General features: G+C 42.4%; 1 protein-coding gene across 5 annotated transcripts in view; it reads left to right on the top strand.

Annotated features, from left to right (window-relative positions):
* Window positions 1-27505, top strand: part of scp2a (sterol carrier protein 2a) — an 81620-nt gene that overhangs the window by 30058 nt on the left and 24057 nt on the right. For 4 of the 5 annotated variants that reach the window (XM_072574189.1, XM_072574190.1, XM_072574188.1 and 1 more), the window contains one exon: window positions 21361-21514. In XM_072574189.1, the coding sequence (XP_072430290.1) occupies window positions 21361-21514 (154 nt within the window). Of the gene's footprint in view, window positions 1-2740; window positions 4030-21360; window positions 21515-27505 lie in introns of those variants that run through there. The other variant, XM_072574192.1, reaches the window with a different exon arrangement.

Here is a 27505-nt window from a genome sequence, read left to right as displayed (position 1 = left end):
CAAGTAGGCGTCCTGTCTCCCTGGTATAGAGGAGACCACATCGGATGCAATGGATATAATAGATGACATTGGGAGAAGTACAGGTAAATTTCTGTTGAATGAGGAAGGATGCTTTGGGGCTTTGGACAGAGGTGAGGTGAGTGATGTGGGCGCAGGTTTTACACTGCAGTGGCAGGGGAAGGCGCTAGGAGTGGAGTGTGGGCTGGTGGGGGGGCATGGACCTGATGAGGGAGTCGCAGAGAGAATGGTCTCTCTGGAACGCTGAAAGGGGTGGGGAGGGAAATATATCTCTGGTGGTGGGGTCCATTTGTAAGTGGCAGAAGTGGAGGAGGATGACGCGATGTATGCAGAGTTTGGTGGGGTGCAAGGTGAAGACCGAGGCGGGGTTCTGTCCTTGTTGCGTTGGGAGGGGTGGGGTCCAAGGGCAGTGATGTGGGAAATGGAGATGTGCTGGAGGGCATCACCGACCACTTGGGAAGGGAAATTGTGTACTTGGAAAAAGGAGGCCTTCTGGGACTTTCTAAGGTGGAATTAGTCATCCTGGGAACACATGCAGTGGAGGCAGAAGAATTGGGAATAAGGGATAACGTTTTTACAGGAGGCAGGGTGGGAGGAGGTGTAGTCTAGGTAGCTGTGAGAATTGGTGGGCTTATAGTAGATGTCTGTGGTTAGTCGGTCGCCAGAGATGGAGAGGTCCAGGAAGGTGAGGGAGGTGTCTGAGATAGTCCAGGTGAATTTGAGGTCGGGGTGGAAGGTGATGCTAAAGTTGATGAACTGTACAACCTCCTCGTGGGAGCATGAGATCGCACCGATGCAGTCATCAGTATAGCTAAGGAACGATGTGACTGCGGAAGATGGATTGTTCCACATACCCGCCAAAGAGACAGGCATAGCTAGGTCCCATGCAGGTGCCCATGGCAACCCATTTGGTTTGGAGGATAGAAAGAAGTTGTTGAGGGTGAGGACAGTTCAGCAGGCAGATGAGGGTGTTGGTGGAAGGATACTGGTTGGGACGGCATGAGAGGAAGAAGTGGAGGACTTGGAGGCCTTCATCGTTGCAGATCGATGTGTTCAGGGATGTCCATGGTGAAGCTGAGACGTTGGGGGCCGGGGAAATGAAAATCTTGGAGGAGGAGAAAGGTGTGGATGATGTTCCAAACGTAGTTGGGGAGTTGCTGGACTAAGTGGGATAGGATGGTGTCAAGGTAGGCAGGGATGAGTTCAGTGGGACAGGCACAGGCTGAGGCAATGGGTCGACTGGGAACCTTCCACATCCAACATAAATTTACTTGTATCTCTACCAATGTCATCTACTGTATTCGTTTTGCACCCGACGTTGTCTCCTCAACATTGAGGAGACAGGACGCCTTCTTGCGGATCATTTCAGAGAACATTTCTGGGACACCAGCACCCACCAAACCCACTGGCCCATGGCTGAACACTTCAACTCCCCCTCCCACTCCACGAAGGACGTGCAGGTCCTGGGCCTCCTCCACCACCAAACCGTTACCACCTGATGCCTGGAGAAAGAACACTTTTTATATTCTGCCTACAACCTCACAGGGTAAATGTGGGTTTCAACAGTTTCCTCATTTCTCCCCCCCCCACATTATCCCAATCCCAAGCCTCCAACTCGACACCGCCCTCCTGACCTGTCCATCTCCTTTCCCATCTATTCACTCCACCCCTCTCTGACCTATCACCTTTTCCCTCACCTTCATCTAACGATCGCTTTCTCAGCTACCTTCCTCCTAATCCCACCCCCCTCCCATTTATCTCTCAGCCCCCCGGCCCATAATCTTTATTCCTGATGAAGAGTTAATGCCAGAAACGTCAATTCTCCTGCTCCTCGGATGCTGCCTGACCTGCTGTGCTTTTCCAGCACCACACTCTTGACAATATGCAAGAAAGACAGGAAATAGGACACACCAGTTGTATCCTTCCAGCCATTCTAATGTGAAGTGTAGAACGGAATATGTAGGAGCTTGGAAGCAGATCACGGCAGAGTAAATAAATTCCACACCCCGAATTGTTGTTTCAGCATACTACAGCCTAATAATACAATTCAGCAAGAAAATATTGCACACAAGTTACACTAATTAGTTCTCTCTTTATTGTGCAGAATCATTTAATTCATAAAAGGACTACAATGTGCTAAGCTCCTTGCTACTATGAAGTGTTTTCTATGTTTGCATGAATAATTCTTTAGTATTGATAACTGCAACTGAGCAACTAAGTATGCAAGTAATGTAAAAAATCATAGCTGTGACTTTAATTGACTCTGTAAACTTGTTCTGAAGATTATATAGCCTCATAAAGCAGAAGCAATAGGTTAAATGTGGAAATCCAGACTTTGCTGCCAGTGATTCTGCATTCTCCACAGGGTAGACTCTAATGAAGCTTTCCCAGGCTAAAATCAGATTGAAATCTCTGAATTAATAAACTCTTGCACTACTAATCTCACTGATGTGGAGGTGTTGGTGTTGTACTGGGGTGAACAAAGTCAGAAGTCATATGACACCAGGTTACAGTCCAACAAGTTTATTTGAAATCACAAGCTTTCGGAGCACTGCTCCTTTGCCAGGTGAAATGGAGGGAAGCACATAGGAACAGAATTTATATGCAGAGAGACAATGGCAAGATAGTTCCAGGTAATTATGTGTCAAAAGAAATGAATGTCGATACTCCCTAAGCATGTTAAAGAAACCATTTCCTACAGACAAGCCCTGTGTACACACAGGATCTGCTCAGATGAGAAGGAACACAACGGACACCTACAGATGCTGAAAGATGCCCTCATAAGAACGAGATACGATGCTCAACTCATGAATTGCCAGTACCGATGTGTCACAGTAAAAAGCCACAATGACCTCCTCAGAAAACAGACACAGACACGACCAAAGGAATACTGTTTGTCGTCCAGTACTTCCCCGGAACAGAGAAGCTGTCATGTTGAAGGCTGTGGACAACATGTCATTGATGATGACGAGCATCTCACCAAGGCTATCCCTATGCCTCCACTTCTTGCCTTCAAACAGCAGCCTGACCTCTAACAGACCATCATTCCCAGCAAGCTACCAGCCTTCAGGAGAACATTGACCACAATGCTGCACAACCCTGCCATAGCAGCCTCTGCAAAACCTATCGCATCAGAGACATAGATACTACTACCAAATATGGGATCACCATCCACCACTACATGGTACGTACTCATGTGACTCTGCCAACATTGTCTACCTCATACACTGCAGGAAAGGATGCCCCAAGGCATGGTATATTGGTGAAACCACGCAGAAATATGACAACGGATGAATCTGCACTGCGCAACAATTGTTGGCAGGAGTGTTCCCTCCCAGTCGGGGAACACTTCAGCAGTCAAGGACATTCAGCCTCCAGTCTTCGGGTAAGCATCCCACAAGGTGGCCTTTGAAACACACAACAATGCTACAGAATTGCTGAGTAGAAACTGATAGCCAAGGTTGGTACCTGTGAGGATGGCCTCAACCGTGGTCTTGGGTTCATGTCACGCTACATGTAACCCCACCATATTGATCTGTGTAAAATCTTCCTTACTGTTCTGTTTTGATACCATCATTTTGATAACTTGTTATGATCACTCTAACTTAATTGGTTAGTACAGATTTTGATTACTTGTTACTTTTGTTAGACCCTCATCATGTGATTCTTATACCTATCATGTTATTCCAGACATTTGGTTTGTCTCTAGCACCATTTTATTTTTTATTTTTTATTTTTTTTAAATTATCTTTCTGTCTTAATTAATCGGACTATAGATCATCCCTTCACTTGCTATTCAGCTGCTGACCCTTTACTCACACCATTTGACACTTTTGATCACCTGCAAAGACTTGTTGTTCAGCCTGTCGGCATCCCACTCACACCTATTTGTACTTAACTTTTGACACTCTTAATTACCTGGAACTATTTTGCCATTATCTCTCTGCATTTAAGTTCCATACCTGTGTGCTTCTCTCCTGACAAAAGAGCATTGCTCAGAAAGCTTGTGATTTCAAATAAACCTTTTGGACTATAACCTGGTGTCATATGATTTCTAACTTTGTTTCTTAAACAGTGAGAATAGCAATCTTCAAAAATTGTGCCATATTGAATAATGTTTAACTGGGCTTTTCATCCACTAATTTATAATTACTGCTCAGAAGTTTCATTGCCCCAGGAAATTAATTCTACATTTGTGGAATGTCGAATTTCTCTATTATTGTGATTAAGCATTTTAATTTTTATGATTTTAGAGATACTGATATTGGAATGGGGCGTTTACAAAGTTAAGAATCATACAACACCAGGTTATAGTCCACAACCACCTGATGAAGGAGCGGCGCTCCGAAAGCTAGTGCTTCCAAATAAACCTATTGGACTATAACCTGGTGTTGTGTGATTTTAACTTAACTTTTATATTTCATGCTATGTTATTATGATATTTTATCCTTAACCTTCTTTGCACAGTCCAGCACGAGGGCAGCACAGTAGCTCAGTTGTTAGCACTGCTGCACTGGGGTCCCAGGTTCGATTCCAACCTTGGGCAACTGTCTGTGTGGAGTTTGCACATTCTCCCTGAGTCTGCGTGGGTTTCCTCCAGGTGCTCTGGTTTCCTCCCATAGTCCAAAGATGTGCAGGTCAGGTGAATTGGCCATGCTAAATTGCCCATAGTGTTAGGTCCATAAGTTAGAGGGAAGTGGGACTGAGTGGGTTACTCTTCGGAGGGTCGGTGTGGACTTGTTGGGCCGAAGGGCCTTCTTCCACACTGTAGGAAATCTAAAAAAAAAAGTCCAGTCAGTTATTTCATTTTCCATAAATGAAACTGAAGTGAAGGATATTATTCTACATCCTATTTGCTGTTGGTAAGAATTCTTCAATGTGATTCACTGCTTACCCAGTTTGAGAACAACATTGCCACTGCCAGATGACTGGTAATCCTATTGACTTGACAGCAGTTTCAAACCAGCATCAGTAAAGGGAAAAGGTCACTAGAACTTTGTGTGTAACTTACTTCGAGACTTTGCCAGTGACGGCAATATCTGAATCATTATCCATGTGTGTTCTGCACACTATATTTTTACAATAAGTTGATTGTAATCTACCATGAATGTTACTGACTACTGCATGTCATTGGCTGATGGCATGCAATGTGGCAACTGGTTGTGCACAGAAACATTGGAATTTCCATCACCACCAAGTTGCTCACCATCCTGGCTTGGATGTGTATCGGCTTGGATGTGTATCGGCATTCCTTCATTTTCATTGACTTCATATTCTGGAATTGGCTATTCAACACCATTGTAGATGCATTGTTAACACAAAGATAACAGTGAACTATGGAGAAGAGCCACCATTAATATCTCAGGGCAGCTAGAATGAGGAAAAATATGCACCTCTAACTGTCTCGTAGTGAAATAGTAAGTGCCTGTTGAGTTATTTTTCTCTAAAAAAAATTGTTTTTGAGCCTTTTTCAAATTACTAAATTTTGCCACCAATTGACCATGCGCCATGATTGGTTGCACCTGTGACTTCGTTCATACAGCAACTGCTGACATGTGTACTGTTTCTTTCGCCACTGATGTCACTGGTATGCACCAGTTGGTTAATGCCAGTCCTGGTTTGTGCCACTTGATCACCCACTTTCATTGCATGTCATGTCTGCTGCTGGGCTGCACCTTCACCATGCAGTGTTCCCATATCTAGCTATCATCGGTTGCAATCTTTTCTAGTCTCTGGTCAGCTGAGCAAGCTTTTTGTAGAAGACAGGAGAGTTCAGTTTTAGATTGTAGTTATTGTTAAATTGTTTTTCACACATGTGCACAAACTTGTCTCTTTCCCAGTAAATACTGTTCAGAAATGTTTGTCCTGTTCAGGAATTGATTGAGTAAGTGATCATGAAGCTGATGCACCATGTTGTATATTGATAGAAATATGCACACCTTTCCTCATAACATTGCTTCTTTTTGTAAGCTGATAAACGGGTCGGTCAGTATTTATTTGTGTGTGTGGATGGAATTTAATTCCCCTTACCTCCTGTTGAGGTCTTGTTGCCTTCATGACTTCCTTTTGCTTAAGTCAAGTGTAGTGAAAGTCATGGTTGACATTCCCAATCCTATCCTTTTGAGGCACTTGTGGCCAATTAAGGATTCTTCCAGCAGCAGACAAGCAATGTCCATGCTACATGGCAAGGTTGCCTGGTGCAGCCTGGTTGCTTCCTGCGGCGTTGGTGTTGGGAGACCGTCCTGATGTCGTAGCTTGTACCTTACACAGAGCCCCACCAGCAAAAAAGCCTGTCCTGCTTTAGGGCTCACAGCAGTCCTTACAATGACCATCACTCTCTGACACTGCTGTGACTGAAGACCTTACAGTCCTCTGGATTTTAGCTTTTCACTTTAATGATCTACAAATCATGGAGATAGGTATTATAGGATTTAGCTCAGGGAGTCCCTCTCCCACTGCAACTCCCAGGTCATTTCCTCTGCTCTGAAGCTCTTCAACATGTCGTGAAACAAACTCACTACCACAGCCACATTTGCTTCCTCAGTGTATGCCTTCGTAACCAACTCATCCCACACGGACTCCGGACCACCTTTAAACCAGCAGAGTTCGGACCCGAACAGGACAAACAGTACAGACTACAGATTCAAAAACACCAGCAACAGTTCTCCTTCAAGATCCTCCACTCCACACTTGCAGCAATGCACCGGCACCTAACCTCTCTCCAGTCAGCCCTGCCTCAGCTGAGGGCCACACTCTCTCAGAATTGCAAAGGACCACTCTGTACTACATCCTCAGGAGAATTCATACTCTCAACAAACAGTATTTCAATTCCATCTCAAACATCAAAAACTGTAAGTACAACAAACTTTTATCCACCCACCTCCATAACCAGCGCTCCTCAAACATTCCAGAAGACTCCCCTGGCCTCGGAAACACCATTAGCCATGCGGCTGACGCAGCTACCACCCCCACGCTGAGTGATGATGTCACTTCCGCCCCCATCATGGCCACCCCACAGCCACTTCCGGCCCTCACATCATCGCTGATGCCACACGCTCAGTGACTTCCGCCACCCATACTGCCATGATCACTACCACTTCCGCCCCCACCAGCGCCACTCACCTGCATTCTGCTGACACGCCCGCCCACAGACCCCACTGTCACTATCCCCACCCCCCAGACCCCAAGGGGAACATTACCCCTGCTCATGCCTCCACCCCCATTCCCCCCACCATCACACCCACTCCAGGTACTGGCTCCGACCCCACTCCCAGCTCCACACCCACACCAGATCCCAGCTCCCGGCCCTGCCGAGTTTTCACCATCCCCCCCCAGACCTCCCCCTCACTGAGGACGAACGATCAGTCCTCAGCAAAGGATTCACCTTCATCCCCCTCCGTCCAACGCATCAGTGAATTTAATATATGCCATGACATCGAACACTTCTTCCGTCGCCTCCGCCTCCGAGCATACTTTCACAATCAGGACTCCCGCCCACCTTCCAAGGACCCCTTCGCCCACCTCCAACACACTGCATCCACCTGGACACCTCGCGCTGGCCTATTACCTGCCCTCTTCTGGATTAGTGGTGCTGGAAGAGCACAACAGTTCAGGCAGCAACCAAGTAGCTTCGAAATCGACGTTTCGGGCAAAAGCCCTTCATCTGATGAAGGGCTTTTGCCCGAAACGTCGATTTCGAAGCTACTTGGTTGCTGCCTGAACTGTTGTGCTCCTCCAGCACCACTAATCGAGAATCTGGTTTCCAGCATCTGCAGTCATTGTTTTTACCTTATTACCTGTCCTCGACCTCTTCATTTCCAACTGCCACCGGGACATTAACCACCTCAACCTGTCGACCCCCACTCCAACCTCTCACCCTCACAACGTGCAGCCCTCCAATCCCTCTGGTCTAATCCCAACCTCACCATTAAGCCAGCAGATAAAGTGGTAGTCTGGCGCACTGACCTCTACACCGCTGAAGCCAAACGTCAACTCGAGGACACCTCTTCCTACTGCCCCCTCGACCATGACCCCACCCCCCCATCACCAAACCATCATCTCCCAGACCATACAGAACCTCATCACCTCAGGAGATCTCCCACCCACAGCTTCCAACCTCATAGTCCGGGAACCCCGCACTGCCCGGTTCTACCTCCTTCCCAAGATCCACAAGCCTGACCACCCTGGCCAACCCATTGTCTCAGCATGCTCCTGCCCCACTGAACTCTTCTCTACCTACCTCAACACTGTCCTATTCCCCGTAGTCCAGAAATTCCCCACATACTTTCGAGACACCACCCACGCCCTCCACCTCCTCCAAGACTTCCGTTTCCCCGGCCCCCAACGCCTCATCTTCACCATGGATATCCAATCCCTCTACACCTCCTAAGTGGGCGGCACGGTGGCACAGTGGTTAGCACTGCTGCCTCACAGCGCCAGAGACCCGGTTCAGTTCCCGCCTCAGGCGACTGACTGTGTGGAGTTTGCACGTTCTCCCCGTGTCTGCGTGGGATTCCTCCGGGTGCCCCGGTTTCCTCCCACAGTCCAAAGATGTGCAGGTCAGGTGAATTGGCCATGCTAAATTGCCCATTGTGTTAGGTAAGGGGTAAATGTAAGGGTATGGGTGGGTTGCGCTTCGGCGGGTCGGTGTGGACTTGTTGGGCCGAAGGGTCTGCTTCCACACTGTAAGTAATCTAAGTAATCTAATCTAATCTAACCTCCATCCGCCATGACCAGGGCCTCCAAGCCCTCCGTTTTTTCCTCTCCAGACGTCCCCAACAGTACCCTTCCACTGACACTCTCATTCGTTTGGCCGAACTGGTCCTCACCCTTAACAATTTCTCCTTTGAATCCTCCCACTTCCTCCAGACCAAAGGCGTAGCCATGGGCACACGTATGGGCCCCAGCTATGCCTGTCTCTTTATTGGCTATGTAGAACAGTTGATCTTCCGTAATTACACCAGCACCACTCCCCACCTCTTCCTCCGCTACATTGATGACTGCATTGGCGCCACCTCGTGCTCCCACGAGGAGGTTGAGCAATTCATCAACTTCACCAACACATTCCACCCTGACCTTAAATTTACCTGGACTATCTCTGACACCTCGCTCCCCTTCCTGGACCTCTCCATCTCCATTAGTGACGACCAACTTGACACTGACATTTTTTACAAACCCACCGACTCCCACAGCTACCTGGATTACACCTCTTCCCACTCCAACTCTTGCAAAAATGCCATCCCGTATTCCCAATTTCTCCGCCTCCGCCGTATCTGCTCCCAGGAGGACCAGTTCCACCATAGAACACACCAGATGGCCTCCTTCTTTAGAGACCACAATTTCCCTTCCCACGTGGTTAAAGATGCCCTCCAACGCATCTCGTCTACAGCCCGCACCTCCGCCCTCAGACCCCACCCCTCCAACCGTAATAAGGACAGAACGCCCCTGGTGTTCACCTTCCACCCTACCAACCTTCGCATAAACCAAATCATCCACCGACATTTCCACCACCTCCAAAAAGACCCCACAACCAGGGATATATTTCCCTCCCCACCCCTTTCCGCTTTCCACAAAGACCGTTCCCTCCGTGACTACCTGGTCAGGTCCACACCCCCCTACGACCCACCCTCCCATCCTGGCACTTTCCCCTGCCACCGCAGGAACTGTAAAACCTGTGCCCACACCTCCTCCCTCAACTCTATCCAAGGCCCTAAAGGAGCCTTCCACATCCATCAAAGTTTCACCTGCACATCCACCAATATCATTTATTGTATCCGTTGCTCCCGATGTGGTCTCCTCTACATTGGGGAGACTGGGCGCCTCCTAGCAGAGCACTTTAGGGAACATCTCCAAGACACCTGCACCAATCAACCAAACCGCCCCGTGGCCCAACATTTCAACTCCCCCCTCCCACTCTGCTGAGGACATGGAGGTCCTGGGCCTCCTTCACCACCGCTCCCTCACCACCAGACGCCTGGAGGAAGAACGCCTCATCTTCCGCCTCGGAACACTTCAACCCCAGGGCATCAATGTGGACTTCAACAGCTTCCTCATTTCCCCTTCCCCCACCTCATCCTAGTTTCAAACTTCCAGCTCAGCTCTGTCTCCTTGACTTGTCCGGACTTGTCCGACCTGCCTAGCTCCTTTTCCACCTATCCACTCCACCCTCTCCTCCTGGACCTATCACCTTCATCCCCTCCCCCACTCACCCATTGTACTCTATGCTATTCTCTCCCCACCCCCACCCTCTCTAGCTTATCTCTCCATGCTTCAGGCTCACTGCGTTTATTCCTGATGAAGGGCTTTTGCCCGAAACGTCAATTTCGCTGCTCGTTGGATGCTGCCTGAACTGCTGTGCTCTTCCAGCACCACTAATCCAGTATTATAGGATTTAGTCCTGCTGTGGCCCCCAGAAATGGTAGTTGTGATGTTGCTTCAAGCCAATGGATGGAGCCACTGCTGCAACCATTAAATTCAGCCTTTTCTTTGCTTAGAGTAAGTGCATCCTGATCCGGATAACTCCTTGTTTGAAACACTGATTGTGAATTGGTCTCTTGATGACACCAAGCCTTATATCAGTTCTTCCATCAAACAAAACTTCAGGTTGAGAGTTCAATAACACTCAAAATACCCCAATATTATTATAATACAATAATTGTAAAAGAAGATTTAGTATCAAATATTATAGGGGTCAATTAAAAATATTGTCTGTTCCAATCCATCTTCTATGGCATTAAGTTTGAGATAAATCAAAAAATAACATGTGAGTTTCTTTCTATTTTCTCTCCTTTCTCCCATCTTTTCCCTCATTAATTTTCTTTTTTTTGTTTTTTAAATTTCTTTTACTTATTTGTAACTTTTTTGTTGTGACTCCCCACTCCCTGCCTTTTCATTCTCCTTTGTGTGCATAATTCCACATGTTCTCTCAGTGGCCTTTTGAGTTTGGAGTTTTACCTCCAATTCTGCTTGAAGTTACTCCATTTATGAAACTTTATGATGAAAGTAACAATGGCCCTTTATCATGTGGTGTTTCATGTCAGGTTTTGTGAATATTTGCACCGTAAATTGTCAGTTGCAAACTCAGTATTAGTTTTTAATGTTCTCATGTTACTTTTTTCACTAAATCATAAGAATAATGCACAAAACAAAAATAAAATGAGCTAAAAACAAAAGCTGTGTTGGAAACACTCAGCAGGTTAGGCAATGTCTGTACAGAGAAGAGTTAAAGTTCCATGTTAAGGTAACTTTTTATTTTGTTTCAATTGCAAACCTCATCCTATCCCCTTCCCCGTATTTTGGTTTTGAAAAAGCATGAAATAGTTGACAAACTATAACTCTTATTTTGTAGTATCATGGCTGATATAACTGTCTGTAGTTAATCTCCAAATGTACTCGATTTTTTTGTTATATTCAGTCGAGTTATTTTTCCCTATTTTTATGAAGTTTACAGAGCAAGATACTGCAGTCCTCCACAAGAATCAACTGCAATCTTTTTATCCTCTGGCCCAGTTGTAAATTGTTGATGTATTCTGTGCTGTATGTTTTGTATCCAGTGGGAATTACGTTGGAACCTGCTAAACTCTTCTCATTCAACTCTTTTTTTTCTGGTTTAAAATCTTTCCAAGGGAAAATCTTTCGTCCCATCTGTTTGGGTTTCACTCAAAATCCAATTACACAAAGGCAAGAACTGCTACAAAGTTATCTACCTTTGCTTCCAATTGGTAGTCCTATTGATAGAAACAGCATTGTGAATCCTCACGAATAATCTATTGATTATGTAACCCCCTATTCCACACTTCGTTCAAATCAACTGTGTAAGGCCTGATAGCAGTATGGGTAGTGATACTAGTTACAGATCAAACAGTGCAGTTTAGTTGAGTCTCTTCTTTATGAATAAGATTACTATATCTATTTCCCTGTAAATATTTCCAATCTTGTGCATGAGTTGCCTGTACTGAAATTGTGAAGAGCCCTTTCGAGCAATCTAATAGAGAAGCCTAAGCTCAACCTTGCCCTTTGGCCAATGCCCCACTCAGATCGTTCTGGTTTTATTTCCATTGGAGTTTGCTGAATGATTCATACGGTCATGTTAGGATACAAAGTTAGGGAAAAGTAGGTCTTTCTCAGATCACTGCTGCGTTGGTAAGGCCTAGCCTGTAGATATGGGCCATTACAGTGGGCTTTAGTTACTGTGACGTGTGAGGGGATAAAAGCTGAGACTGGGTCCCTAGCCCTGATTATTCAGTAGTATCTGCTAGAAAGTGAATTTGTGTCAAATGAGGACAGCATCAGCTTCTGATATTATTGAAGAGATTGTTGGCATGTACTGAGAAACTGAATGGCTGTCAGTGTCTGAAATATTCAAAGATTTGTCAGCATCTTTCGGACGTGAATGAAAAAGTTGGGAGAGAGTTTTTGCCCTATTCTTGAACTTCCTTGATCTTTTGTGGTGATTCCATAAAGCTTCTGGAGAAATCTTCTCCTCTTGTTAACAGACTTCACAATACAAAAGTGTATCTCAGGCCATTTTAATTGAATTTATTTAAATGTTGATAAGACTATATGTTACGTCTAAAATTTCAGATGTAGATTCAAAGTCATATTTTAGGAACATTTTTGACATCCATAAAGTTGTATCTTTTATGGAATCAGAATATTTTGCTTTCAAAATTGAATATTTTCATGATCTAATTTTTTTTTAAATTCTGTGTATTATGTGCATAAATGGTGGTCTGAGGCTTCAATCTTCATTTTTTAAATGCAAAGAGAAGCATGAAGAAGTAGGGAGTTCCTGTAGTTTTACACAATTTTTATATTCCCTCACAAGACAGTGTGATTTTCAGGTCAGAATCTTAGCAATGAGGTCTAAGGTGAGATGTGTGGAAGAACAGGACAAGAAATCTGATGAGCAACGCATTGCATCTTCTATCCATCTGCCTGTTAATGTGGCAACCTGTTGCTAGATGGTGCTGAGCTGCTGATTAATTGTGATTATAGCTTCTTAACCATCTTATTAATGGCTCAATTTAACTCCTCAAAGAGGTGAACATGTGGCTCAAAGATTGGTGTGGGTTTGAATTCATGTGTTATTGGTGCTTATACAGGGGAAGGATGGAGCTGTTCTGATTGGATGAGCTCCACCTGAATCATGCTGTGACTAGATACGTAGTGAATGTCATAACTGGGGCTGTAAATACGGCTTTAAGCTAAATAGTGGGGGATGGGGGTTCAGTTGCATGGAAAATTATGGAAAAAGCTCAAGGGTGGAGAAAGTCTCAGTAGCAGTTATTAAAGTTTCTAGATCAAGTAATTGGCAAGTGTGGAAAAGTTTGGGATTCTAACTTCAGGGATAGCAGATAGGATGATTATGAAGGCGGGGGGGGCAGTCAACACAGGACTCAGAGAGATGTACTTAAAAGCACGGAGTACATGAAACAAGATAGATGAGCTTGTAGCACAAATTTAAATTGGCAAGTACAATGTTGTGGCTATTCCTGAGACGTGGCTGCAATGGAATCAGGACAGAGAACAACATATCCAAGGATATACATTCTGTTGAAATGACATGAGGGTGCACACAGGGGTCGAGGTTGCCTTGTTAAGAAGAAATGAAATTAAGTCAATTGCAAGAGGCAATATAGAATCGAAAGTTGTTGAATAGAGTAGAGGATCCACAAAGGGAAATAAACCCTGATGGGAGCTATGTACAGGCCTGCTAGCACAAGTAAGGATATAGGGAAGAAAATAAATTGGGAGAGAGAGAAAAGGCATGTTAGAAAGGCACTATTAAAACAATCATGGGCAATTTCAATATGCAGATAGACTGGGAAAATCCGGTTGGAGGCAGATCTCAAGAAAAGGAATGTATGTACTGTCTGTGACAAGGTTGTTTTTTTGGAGCAGCTTACGGAGAGGGCTGACTAAGGAACAGGAAGTTCTGAATTTGGTGATGTGGAATGAGGCAGACTTGATTAAAGAGCTTAAGATGAAGGAACCCCCAAAGGGACAATGATCATAATATGACAGATTTCACACTGCAATTTGAGAGGGAGAAACTGGAATCAGAAGTTACAGTGTTACAATTGAGTAAAGGTAACTACACACAGATGAGGGAGGGACTGACCAGAGTTGATCGGAAGGAGGGCTCAGTAGGAAAGATGGAAGAGCAGAAATGGCAGGAACTTTGGGGTAGTTCAGGCGGCACAGCAGAAATCCATCCCGAAGAAAAAAAAAACACACTAAGGGGATGTTGAGCCAAACATGATTAATGAGCAAAGTCAGGGATAGCATAAAAGTGAAAAAAAAAATACAATGTGGTCAAGGTTAGTGGGAAGCCAAAGGATTTGGAAACCTTTAAACACAAGCAAAGGATAACATTTTTTAAAAAAAAGAAGCAATCGAGGAGAGATTATCAAATATGAGTGTGTTTTTTAAATATATAAAAGGTAAGACTGAAGAGGTACTAATGGGGATCAAAGAAGTGGCAGAGGATCTGAATAGGTAGTTACCATCAAGTTTTAACAGTGGAAGCCACCAGTCTCATACTGTAACCTAAAGAGAGTCAGGGAGCAGAAGTGAGTGCAGTAGTCATCACTAAGGTGAATGTAATGGGAAAGCTGTAAGGTTTGAGAGTGGGTAAATAACCTGGACCAGCTGTACAACAAACTAGAGTTCTGATGGAGATAGCTGAGGAAAGTGGTGATCTATCAGGGAGAGTCCAAGTGGACTAGAAGATGGCTAATGTAACATCCCTATTTAAGAAGGGAGGGAAGCAGAAGACAGAAACCTGTAGGCCTGTTAGCCTGACCTTGGTCATTGGTAAGAGTTGAGAGTCCATTTATTAAGGATGATATTGCAGAATACTTGGAAGTGCATGGTGAAATAGGGTTAAGTCAGCGTGCCTTTGTGAACAAATCTGTTCAAATGTTTTGAGGAGGTAATGAGCAAGTTAGACAAAGGAGAGTCAGTGGACATGATTTATTTAAATTACCAGAAGGCCTTCAACAAAGTTCCTCACACGAGGTTGCTAAATACAATAGCCCATGGTGTAAGGACCAAGGTATTGCATGGATAGAGGATTGGCTGACTGGCAGAGAGTGAGGATAAGGGGGTGTTTTTCAGGATGACTAGTGAAGTTTCATAGAGACCAGTATTGGGACCACATTCGTGTTATACATTACTAATCTGGACAAAGGAACTGAGGTCATTGTTGCTAAGTTTGCAAATGGTACAAATATAGGTGAAGGGACAGGCAATGCTGAGGAAGTGGGGAGGCTGTAGAAGGTCTTGGACAGACTGGGAGAGTTGGCAAAAAAGTGGCAGATGGAATACACTGTGGGAAAGTGAGGTTATACACTTTGGTCAGAAGAATACAGGGGTAGACTATTTTCTGAACAGAGTGAGGCTTTGGAAATCTTTCACTTTCACATCTTTTCAGGAAGTTTCAGGCCTATATCCTTTTTTAATAGTTTTCTTTCGCTCCCTAAATTACAAAGGGTTGCAACTGAATCTGTTTGTAGAATTCTTTTAAAAATTGGCAGATGGAGTAAAACTATTGATTTTATGTCATTTTGCAGCTTTCGTTTCACACTTGCTTTTGCATTTTTAAAATTTATGTGACCAGTGAAAATCTACATTAGATGATAAATAATGTACATGTATGAAAAACACCTTCAATTTTCGCACTGGCTGCAAATGATAATGCTCAATAGCAGTGCCACTTTCAGAAGGAGGACTGGAAGGCGAGTATAATGCTAATAGTTGATGAGTTATTTTATATGTGCCATAAGCATTCATTTTAGATGTGTGAAACTTCGTTTAATATTCTAAATAACATTCAATATCTTGTTTTTAGACTCAAAACTAATTTGTGAAGCTTTTGCAAGGAATGAAGTTTCTTCAGAGCTGGACTTGATTCATGAGTGTAATCTACTAGACAAAATGTTTTTCTTTAACCTCTGGTTTTACATCTTGATTTTATATACCTTTAGAAATCCTCCTGCTGCTTCTGATTAATTCACTTTTCACGTGTTACCAGCTTATGTTTTCTGCTAACATTTTAGATCAAACTCCATCTGGAAAGCATATTCTTTGACTTCATAACAGGAAATTATTTTTTTAAAAAACAGCCCATATGTTCACCATATTAGCAGTGACCAATAATTTTACTATTGAGAATTTAATGTTTGGAAGATTTCAGCAGAGAATTTAAAAACTGCCAGTCTAATCTTTATTTTTAAACAGTTGTAAGAGTGTAAGATAAGGCTACAGCACCTTGAGATATATGAAATGTCTTTTTACTTTGACCCTAGTTTGAATTTTCCTATGCACTGCAAATACAAATATATTCAGAAAGGAATTGTTGGACCATTTTACAGATGAATCATTACAGGGAATGTGTGTCATAAGATCATATTTTAAGCTGCAGAGGAAATAGCAGCTTTCTTTCTATTTGTTCCTTTTTCTTTCCTTGGCCAGAAGTTGCCATATTCATATTAGGACAGTAACAGATGTTTTCCAATCTAATGGTGGTCTTCAAATATTCTCCGGTCAACGGGTAAGACACTAGAAAATTCCTGGCATCACTGGAAATTATATTATACTAAGTTCGGGTTTTTCACAGTGGGGTGGAAAATAGGGCATAGAATAAGATCAAGTGTTTTCCCAATGGTGCAGTGGATTCAGTAGTTACATCACAGGAGGAAAGACAAATTTTCCTTTCCCACCTTAGCGGCACTAAACTTACTCAGGTGCCCAATGTGAGTTTTGATGTTGTGATTCGAGGATCGTTTCAATCATTAGGGGGAAATGAAACATTTGAACTTGGACTTATGTACATTTAAATGTTCACTTCCAGTAGAAATCACTAGATGACAATCAAGAGTAGAAACCCAGAATGATTTCCACTCTGCAAATCCCTGTCGGCCCTGTCAGCCGACTCAATGTAGGGATTGACCCGTAATATTCCTGGGTGGCCCAGCTTTGAAAATTCTTATTTATTCCTAGTAAATCAGTTGTACTGATGTTGGACTGAACCCTCCTCTTCTTAAAAAGCAGCATGTTCTCTGACTTATTGAAGACAACATTATCATCATTGTCACTTGTTGCTCCAAAACCATCGTCCGAATATAGCATTGGAAATCATCTCGAGCTGAATAGTTCTTTGGGAATATAGGATATTGACAGGTGGTATTGCATCAGACAATTTTCACATGTCTGCCATGTGCAGGACCATTTCATAACTTGCATTTGTTCATATTGTCATCAGTTCTCATTTAATTAACATCAGTGCCTGAAATAAGTTTCAGTTGGAACCAGGTTCAGAGACGAGGAGAAATTAATCTTATTTACTTTTCTAAATGGAAATCAAAGACTAATTTTCAGAAGTGGATTTTTATTTTAACTTAACTGATAAACACACAAGGCAGAAAGAAATGTGGATAAGATGCAATGAAATAAGATGGGAGGAAGCTCGTTTGGAGCATAAACTCATGAAGGCAGGCTGGTTTCTGTGTTGTAAAATCCCACATAATTTCTTAAAATGAAAATATCTTTGCTTTTTCTGATCTTTTATTTGTGGTAGAACTAAGCGAGATGGTAAATATTATGAACACTATGTTCCCAGTAGATATTGTGAATACACACACACTATATATAAAAATATATTTGGCAGGTGTAAGAGAGTATCCATCAATAAATGGAGAATGGAATATCATCTGAATTCTGTGACTGAAAAACATTTACTTTATCAGCATCCTTCTGTCCCATTTGTTATATATCATTTAAAAATATGGTTTGCACTTCCAGCGAAAACAAAATTGCTAAAATAATTTGCCAAAATTAGGATTATTTTCATTGTCTATATAAGTAATTATAGTAAAGAAATCTTTTATGTGCTGTTTTACAAAAGTAAATATAATTTTCATCTTGGGGCCTCAAAGATTTTTACTTGCAAGGAAATATGGAATTGGGAGCATGGCCAATATTAGGAGCAGCTGTCAGACTTGGTAATGCTCCTACTGCTCTTCAGACCCTGCTTCCTGTGTTTAGTTGTTTCTCAGGTGATAGAAATTCATTATTCCTTCACAACCACTGTTTCAAAAAGCCCTCATTGCTAATCTTCTTAGATTGAGGAAATTTGCTTTGTTGGCTCATTTCCTGCAGGACTCACGAGTTCATCAATATCCTCCAATCTTCTTCCAAAATAATAGCTTGTACATATCATTAACTAGAGTTTGAGGTGATATCTAATCACGGTTGTGAGTTTCTGCTGGAGGTCTTTATGGATAGACAGGCTGATTTTCAACCTTCAGATCTTTGGGAACATATAGGTAGGTTCCACAAAAACTTGCAGTGCAGGATTTTCTTCTCTACCATCAGTCTGCCACATCACTAAGATGCTAAAGTTTAAAGCTTGTTGCAGCTTGATGGACACGTTGTTGCAATTCTTTCTGATTGGCTGTGTCTATTGTCAAACATAGGGTGCCAAAGTTTGCAGAGTGCTGAATAGACCCTTATCCAATATTGGATCTCGTTGTCAATGGTACCATTTGAGAGAGGTGCCTCCATAGTATGAGAAGTGATCAACATATTCCAGAGTCTCAACATGTATGAGAAGTAGAATATTTGACTGACCAAGTGAGAGTTGATACGAGTTCTGTTTTGGCAACATTTGAATATGTGTTGGGTTTCATTTGTGCAGAATTGAAGACATTGTGTTTGGGATCCTCAGCCACAAAAAATAGGTGATTCAGTTGAATGTGTAGCAGGGTTTACCCTACTATGAAATAGAGAGAATTAACTTCAATTTCCACTGCAGTTTTATTTCCCTTTCTGAACATAGTTACATTTATCACGTTTATGTAATGTCCTTAAATATGGTAAAATGTGCCTAAGTGATCCACCAGCACATTATCAAAGACACCAATTCTGATAAGGAAGTATTAAATCAGATGACTTCCTCAAGATAGGTTTTGAGGAGATTGTAGAAAAGGAAAATAAGTTGGAGAGGCAAAATGTTTTATGAAGAGAATTCCAAAGTGTAAGGCTAAAAGAAAGGATAGCCACCACTAGTGGAGAGATTAACATCAGAGATGGTCAAGAATCCCAACAGTGTAGAAACAGGCCATTTGGCCCAACATGTCCACACCAACCCTCTGAAGAGTAACCCACCTAGTCCCATTCCCTACACTTCACCTGGTTAATGCACCCAACCTACACATCCATGAATACTCTGGACAATTTAGCACAGAAAATTCACCTAACTTGCACATCTTTGGATTGTGGGAGGAAACCAGAGCATCAGGAGGAAACCCATGCAGAGACGGGGAGAATGTGCAAACTCCATACAGTCACCTGAGGCTGGAATCGAGCCCAGGTGCCTGACGCTGTGAGGCAGCAGTACTAACCACTGAGCCATCGTGTCACCCTAATTAGGCCAGAATTAGAAGAGCATTGATGTCTGAAAAGAGTTTGAAATTACAAAGATAGGGAAGAGGTAGGGCACCAAAGGATTTGATAACCGGGAGCTAAAGTAGCATATTGGGGAGAGGGATAAATGGGTCTCGGTGCACATAAAACTTAGAGCAGCAGAGTTTTGAATAATTTCACATTAGAGGGCAGAATGTGAGAGACCTGCATGAAGATACTTCAGGGTCAGTGTCACCCGCATGCTGGGGGAAACTTTAAAAAGTTAGTTTGAAAGCATATTAACGGAAGTGTGAAGGAAACTTGTCGTTCTACAGATTTGAAGCTTTTGATTATAAATGAGGTAGGAGATCACTCAAAAAAAAAAGTCCTCACCTTATAGCAGTAAAGATGTATGAGATGAGAGTTTTTGAGCCAAGTGAAACAAGTGAGAATATTTCAAAGTAGCTACAGCCATTGTAAATTCAATGAAATAAAGAAAGAATTGCCTCAGCTCCTCTGTTGTTAAATCTCTCAAAAGTGCTTCTGGTGCCTCTAGATTTGCCTATTCCAGTGACTGCTTTCCTAGAGTATCTGATTTGTATATGGAATTGAGCCTCTAAATTGATTGATAAATATTCAATTAAGTAAAGTAGGTATATATGCAAATGAGTGTTCCCACCATCTTATTGATCTTGTGTACCTTCTCATTAGGTAGGGGATTGCAGGGCTTGAAGGTGAAGATAAAGTAAGTTTGGTGAGTTGTGGCGTGTGCATCCTTTTGGATAGTATTGTTCCTGTTTCTGGCCTTGCAGTCAATAGAGAAACTCTGAGTGGTGAGGTATTGCATTTTTAGATTCCGAGCATCAAGGCTTTACCTGAACCTCTGAAACAATTTTTGGTGATCAGGATATTGGTCCAGTTAAACTTCTGGTCCGTTAAGACCCCCAGAATATTGTTACTAAGGGGCTTTCAAAGTAGTGGATGGCTTCAAATAGAGGCTTGAATGACATGGGCTATGATGAAAAATCTGGATGAGGTCAAGTGAGGAATGTAAAACTGCAACATGATTGACATTCACGAAGGGAAAGAAACAAAAACACAGGTAATTATAGGCCAAGCACTTAACAACCTATTTAACTAACTCAGGTAACTACACTGAGGTAGTCAGGTGACTTTCTTAAATGATATGTTCTGGCATTGGTTTAAATAAACCGACCAAGTACGTGATTCAATATAATAATGGATTAAAGTTCAAGATTAGCTGTGAGTAAATCTGCAGAGTACTTTGTTATTTAAATAGGTTTGCAATCTACGTATTACTATTGTTAGTCAATTATCACTCAATCTTTCTCCATGTTGACTATTCTGATTTGAAACACTCAGGCTGATGTGGAAAAGCATCTGAAAGGAACCCAAGAGGAATGATTGTTAAGGCAGGCATCGATCTGGTATTGGACTAGAGTATTTTAAATAGAAAACACAGCAAATTAGTCAACTGCTTTAAACAGGAGCACCAAAAAAATCTTTTACACATGTAGCCTTTTGTCAGGACTTTTAAGTGAACTGCCTGGAAATATTAAAACAGACATATTCGCAAAGGCACAGCTCCACTGATTTGCCCTTGGCCTGATCAGATTCAAGTCTGTTTTAGGACAACAAAAGCTTGTGAATTTGAATTAGACTGAGTTTGCCTAATTTTGGATGTAATTTCTTCCAAAAAACACAATTTCTAAGGGATGGAAATGCAAACAATGTCGCAATTATATTTGTACAACACACGCTATAGTTATTTATATATATTCTTTTAAATATTACTTCTGTATTATGAATAAGTTGAGTACAACACCCACCCTTTTAAATATTTGAAGTGTTATCTGTTAGTGTGTTTGTATGTGATGGCTTTAAAAATCGATTCTATCTGTGTTTGATTGTCAGGCCTGGCCCAATGTGCTGAACTGTGCTGGCAACTGAGAGGCGAAGCCAGGAAGAGGCAAGTTCTTGGGGCAAAGGTCGCTCTGCAGCATAACATCGGGCTTGGTGGTGCTGTGGTAGTAACAATATACAGGATGGGGTTCCCACAGGCTGCAAGGTGAGTTAATATTTCCTTGTGTCAAAGCTGAGTCCTGCCACATTAAAGTGCAGTACAATGCAGAGCCTGTTGGTAGAATATCTGCCAGGCCCAGATCCCATATTAATACTGGAACTTGTGTGTTTAGAAATCGCCTTTACTGCAAATCAATCCATTAATAATCTGAGGAGAAATTGAAACAATGTGGTTCCTATACAGCCAGGCATTTCAAGAACTTGAACCAGCCAAAGCTGCTCTGCCTTTCCCTAGTGACTAGTGAGATTAATATTTATTGTCAGCTGGCTTACATACTGGAGCTGTCTCTCCAGTTACCTATTACTGTGGCTGGCCTTGTACAAATGCATTGAGCCTCTAAATTTAAAAAAAATGTTCAGTTTGGAATTGTCTTAAATTGCAGAGAGCAGTTGTATACATGTGTTGATCTGCAGCTGTGTTTTTTTTAAGTGGGGAAAAAAGCTAGTATTTTTGTTAAGCTTGCTCATGTACATCTGCTGCTGTATAGCATCTGGACATATGACTCTTTAAGTGGAAAGCTTTAGCATTTTTGTGCTCCTACCTGTGCAACAATTTGAACATTTTGACCAATAGCCATCTGTGATTGGAACAAAATTGAATAATATTTCTGTCCTTGGAATATTGTGCTTTAACACTTAAGTATTTTAGATGTAATAAGCATTAGAGGCCATTTGGAAAAATGAGTAACCACTGTATGTTAGTTTTTGCCACTGTAAAATTTGAATGAAGTGGTGGAGTATGCATTAAGCATAATATTACATCCACTTTTTTAAAAAAAATAGCTTTGACTGTTGAATTGAATTTCTTTGAACAGAGAACGGAAAAATGCTTTATACCATAAATACAATCCCAAATTCTCCACAATGTTTGTTTCCTGCAAGCCATTTCAATAACATCATGAAGTTGGCAAAGCCATTTGTTTGTTTAATAAAGGAAACAACAATGTTCTGCCTCAGGACCATCCATCGCATGGTGTTAATAATGAATTTTCAGCAAAAAGGATCACTACTTGCATTGGGTTTGAGAATGTGTAGTGGTGTTCATGTGATGAATAGTAACTTGCAGCCCATCCTACTATCAGTTTGGCAGGTTTGCTGCTTTTATGTGCCTCTCGACCTCCATTCACAGTCTGTGCATCTTTGAAATATAAACTGCAATTCAGCAAAGTTTTTTTTATTCTTTTACTCTATTTTCCCTTTGTTCTTCCTGGAATAAGATTTGCTGACCACTCACAGAGTCCTATTAAAATGAGATCTATTCATGTTGGCTTTAGATTTGCAAAGGACCAGTGCAATGAGTTGGAACATTCCTAAGAATGTCCCACAGGCAAAACAATGTTTTGAATTGTGGCCCTCCGTAAAATGTCTCAACAGGTTGTTGGCCGGGTCCACATTTTGGGATGACTTTAACTTAATATCACAAGTTTCTGTCCTCGATCCTCATGTTGCTGAGCAGGCTAGTTGTCAACATAAACTTTTGGGCAAGTTATTTGGATTCTGAATGCAGGATTTTGTTTTATATTAGATTAGATCAGATCCCCTACAGTGTTGAAACAGGCCCTTCAGCCCAACAAGTCCACACCGACCCTCCGAAGAGTAACCCACCCAGGCCCTTTTTTTTTCATTCTGTCTCTGCCTTATCATTAAGACATGACTCAAACCATGTTGCAATAATTTGCTCTTAGAACTCTAGGAGTTATTCAAAAGAGTTCTATTTGAAACTGGGAATGAGGCAAATTGCTGGGATGGAAAGCAATTCCATCTAACTTGATACTTTACATCTAACAATGCCACCAACCTAGAGAGAGATGTTTAAATTCATTTGTGTTGTGACTGTCACTGGCAAGGCCAGTATTTGTCACTCCTCCTTAATAGCCCTTGAGAATGTGGTGATGAGCTATCTTCTTGAACTGCTGAAGTCCATGTGGTGCAGGTTCACCCGGAGTGTAATTTAGGGAATTTCTCGTGAAGGAACAATTGTATATTTCCAGTTCTAAGTGGGTAATGTACTGGATTTGGAATGTACTCTAGAAAGACACTTGGCAAGTTGTTTTAGTTTCTCTTGTGAGTGGTTCACCCTGTTGACGCTGTGTGTTGGTGATGGAGGAAGTGACTTTTAAGGTGGATGGTGTGCTGACCAAGGTCTCTCGTCTTTGGTATGAGCGAGACACTTACACATTGATGTTTATATTGTCTCACTATTACTTGGGTAACACTTGAGAACTCAATTACTAAATCATACTTCGTGGTGCTAACATTTCAGTCATACTAATGACGAGTCAGTGCAAGTGAGGCCAACCTGACCTCTTCCTGAAGTGCCATTCTAATGAATGAAAGGAATCATTTATTCTCAGTTGTGGAACAACTCACCAACAATGATAGCGGGTGAAGCAGTGCCTGGGGAAAGTGAGGTCTGCAGATGCGGACCCCTTGGTAAATTTGCAGACGATACGAAGATTGGTGGAGTTGTGGATAGTGAGGAGGGCTGTTGTCGGCTGCAAAGGGACTTGGATATGATGCAGAGCTGGGCTGAGGAGTGGCAGATGGAGTTTAACCCTGTCAAGTGTGAGGTTGTCCATTTTGGAAGAACAAATAAGAATGCGGAATACAGGGTTAACGGTAGGGTTCTTAGTAAGGTGGAGGAGCAGAGGGATCTTGGGGTCTATGTTCATAACTCTTTGAAAGTTGCCACTCAGGTGGATAGAGCTTGTAAGAAGGCCTATGGTGTATTAGCGTTCATTAGCAGAGGGATTGAATTCAAGAGTCGTGAAGTGATGTTGCAGCTGTACAGGACCTTGGTAAGGCCACATTTGGAGTACTGTGTGTAGTTCTGGTCGCCTCACTTTAGGAAAGATGTGGAAGCTTTGGAGAGGGTGCAGAGAAGATTTACCAGGATGTTGCCTGGAATGGAGAATAGGGCGTACGAGGATAGGTTGAAGGTGCTAGGCTTTTTCTCATTGGAACGGCGAAGGATGAGGGGTGACTTGATAAAGGTTTATAAGATGATCAGGGGAATAGATAGAGTAGACAGTCAGAGACTTTTTCCCCGGGTACAACAGAGTGTTACAAGGGGAGATAAATTTAAGGTGAAGGGTGGAAGGTATGGGGGGATGTCAGGGGTAGGTTCTTTACCCAGAGAGTGGTGGGGGCATGGAATGCACTGCCTGTGGAAGTGGCAGAGCCAGAATCATTGGTGACCTTTAAGCGGCCATTGGATAGGTACATGGATAGGTGCTTAAGCTAGGGCAAATGTTCGGCACAACATCGTGGGCCGAAGGGCCTGTTCTGTGCTATACTGTTCTATGTTCTATGCTGGCAATCAGAGTCCGGTTCCTAATAAAGGGCTCCAGCCCGAAACGTCGATTCTCCTGCTCCTCGGGTGCTGCCTGATCTGCTGTGCTTTTCCAACAACACACTCTCAAAGCAGTGGCCAAGGCATGCCATTGGGTGTGAATATGTGGCATTGTGTCAGCCCAATTCCATGAGCAATGGTGTGACTCTTTTTTTGTAAGCATTGTGGTGTAATTGCTGCATGGGGAAATGCACCACAATATCAGTCTTTACACTGTGGTGTTTTGTTTTTAATTTGTTTAGCCTTTGGAAGTAGCAAGTCTGTACTGGAATTTCCAGTTTGAATAGGTATTATTCACTCTCTGTGTAGCAAATATGTGAACAAGAAGCAGTTCAGTATTTAAAGATGAAATCATCAATTTTGCACAAGGTCAGGAAAATGCAGCAAGCTTCATTTGATGTACTTATGTTAAAGTTGCTCTTCTGAATTGAACATTAATATGCACAGGAATGTTGTAGAAGGGCCATTATTCTTCAGCTGGATTACGCAATAAATTTGTTCTTGATAATGGCATATCTAGTATTTCCTGTCCTTGTGGCTCTATCTGCATTAAAGATGCAGTTATGGATCTTGTGAAACTTGAAAGGGTTCAGAAAAACATTTGCAAGGATGTTGCCAGGGTTGGAGGATTTGACTTATTAGGGAGAGGCTGAATAGCCTGGGGCTATTTCCCTGGAGCATCGAAGGCTGGGGGGTGGGGGTGTGATGACCTCATAGAGGTTTATAAAATCATGAGGGGCATTGATAGGATAAATAGACAAAGTCTTTTCTCTGTGGAGGGGGAGTCCAGAACAGGGGCATAGGTTTAGGGTGAGAGGGGAAAGATATAAAAGAGACCTAAGGGGCAACTTTTTCACGCAGAGGATGGTGTGTGTATGGAATGAGCTGCCAGAGGAAGTGGTGGAGGCTAGTACAGTTGCAGCATTTAAAAGGCATCTGGATGGGTATATGAATAGGAAGGGTTTAATGCTGGCAAATGGGACTAGATTAGGTTGGAATATCTGGTCAGCATGGATGAGTTGGACTGAAGGATATATCTCCATGCTGTATATCTCTATGATTCTAACTCGTGGTATCTTTGATGTGGAGGTGCCGGTGTTGGACTGGGATGGACAATGTTTAAAAAAATATCACACAGCAACAGCTTGTAGTCCAATAAGTTTATTTGTAAGTACAAGTTTTTGGAGCGCTGCACATTCATCAGGTAATGAGTGGGGCAGGATCGTAGGATGCAGAATTTATCGTAAAAGATCAAAGTGTTATACAACTGATGCAATGTATTGAACAAACTGAGATAGCTGTTAAGTCTTTAATCACTTAGAATGGGGATGCAGGTTTCAACTCATTAATATATAAATCCCGGAACATCTTTCAAGTCATAGTCCGAGGACAACTGGGATTTGTGACTTGAAAGATGTTCCGGAATTTAAATATTAATGAATCGAAACCTGCAATTCATTCTAAGTGATTAAAGACTTAATAGCAATCTCGGTTATGTCAATACATTGCATCAGTTGTATGACACTTTGATCTTTTACTATAAATTCTGTGTCCTGTGATATTGCCCCACTAGTTACCTGACGAATGAGCAGCATTCCAAAAGCATGTACTTTCAAATAAACCTATTGGACTTTAACCTGGTGTTGAGATTTTTAACATGGTATCTTTGACTAAGAGTTGGATGTAAAACACGTAAGACAAAGTGAAAATATTAGCAGTTTGAACATGTAAGTCATTCAGTGTTAACTTTACTTGGAAGTAGAAATCTTTCATGAATAACACTGAAAATGGTTCAGTCATTGTTAGAGAACCTAATTTCATTTTACATTTTTAAATTGCTAAATTTGCAACATAGAATATGTGTATCTACCCCCCCCCCCCCCCCACCCCCCATCATGCCAAAGCAAGTCTACCCCATGAACGATCCAGACTTGCAGGGGTTTATTGGATACCTTCCATAAAGTGTGCTACAGGCCAATGATTTTGACCAACAAGTTTTGCTGTCTCCATCATGGTTATGTGAAGGCTCATTTGTCATCCCCTCAGCAAGATCTGAGGCTTCCTTTCTCTCTCGCATTTTTTTTAAATCAATCTGTTCTGGAATTTTCTTAAGTAACTCTGGCCCAGGTGGTACTTGAACCCAGGCCTCTTGGCTCAGAAGTAGGAACATTACCACTGTGACACTAGAATCCTTTCCACTCTTGCTTTCTTTAATTTAACCTATTTTTTCCTAATCCACCTGTTCAGAAATGTTGTTATTTCACACCTCTAGAGTAGGTGGGACTTAAACCTGTACCTCCCAGTCCAGGAGTAAGGACATTACCACTGGAACACAAGAGGGTCCCCTTCCTCTTTTGCTAGCCTACATATAAACATTCCAAACACCTGGATTAGTCAACCATAAGATGGTCGCAATTTTAGCTTTGGACTAATTGACCTGTTTATTGGCAAATTAAATTATTTGTACACAGGAAATTTAGTATTCGTGGAAACCAGCAGAATTATGAAATCCCTTTTGATAGAATTTAAACATATGCAGCGAAATTGCATCGCCCATCTACAGCACCACAAGATGTTTGCACCTCTCTCAACTCAGCTTTGTAAAGGTTTCATTTTTGTTGTAGG

The sequence above is a fragment of the Chiloscyllium punctatum genome, chromosome 7 (genome assembly GCF_047496795.1).
Source record: "Chiloscyllium punctatum isolate Juve2018m chromosome 7, sChiPun1.3, whole genome shotgun sequence".
NCBI lineage: Eukaryota > Metazoa > Chordata > Chondrichthyes > Orectolobiformes > Hemiscylliidae > Chiloscyllium > Chiloscyllium punctatum.
Note: the sequence above shows the minus strand (reverse complement) of the source record. Positions and strands in the feature narration are given on the sequence as shown.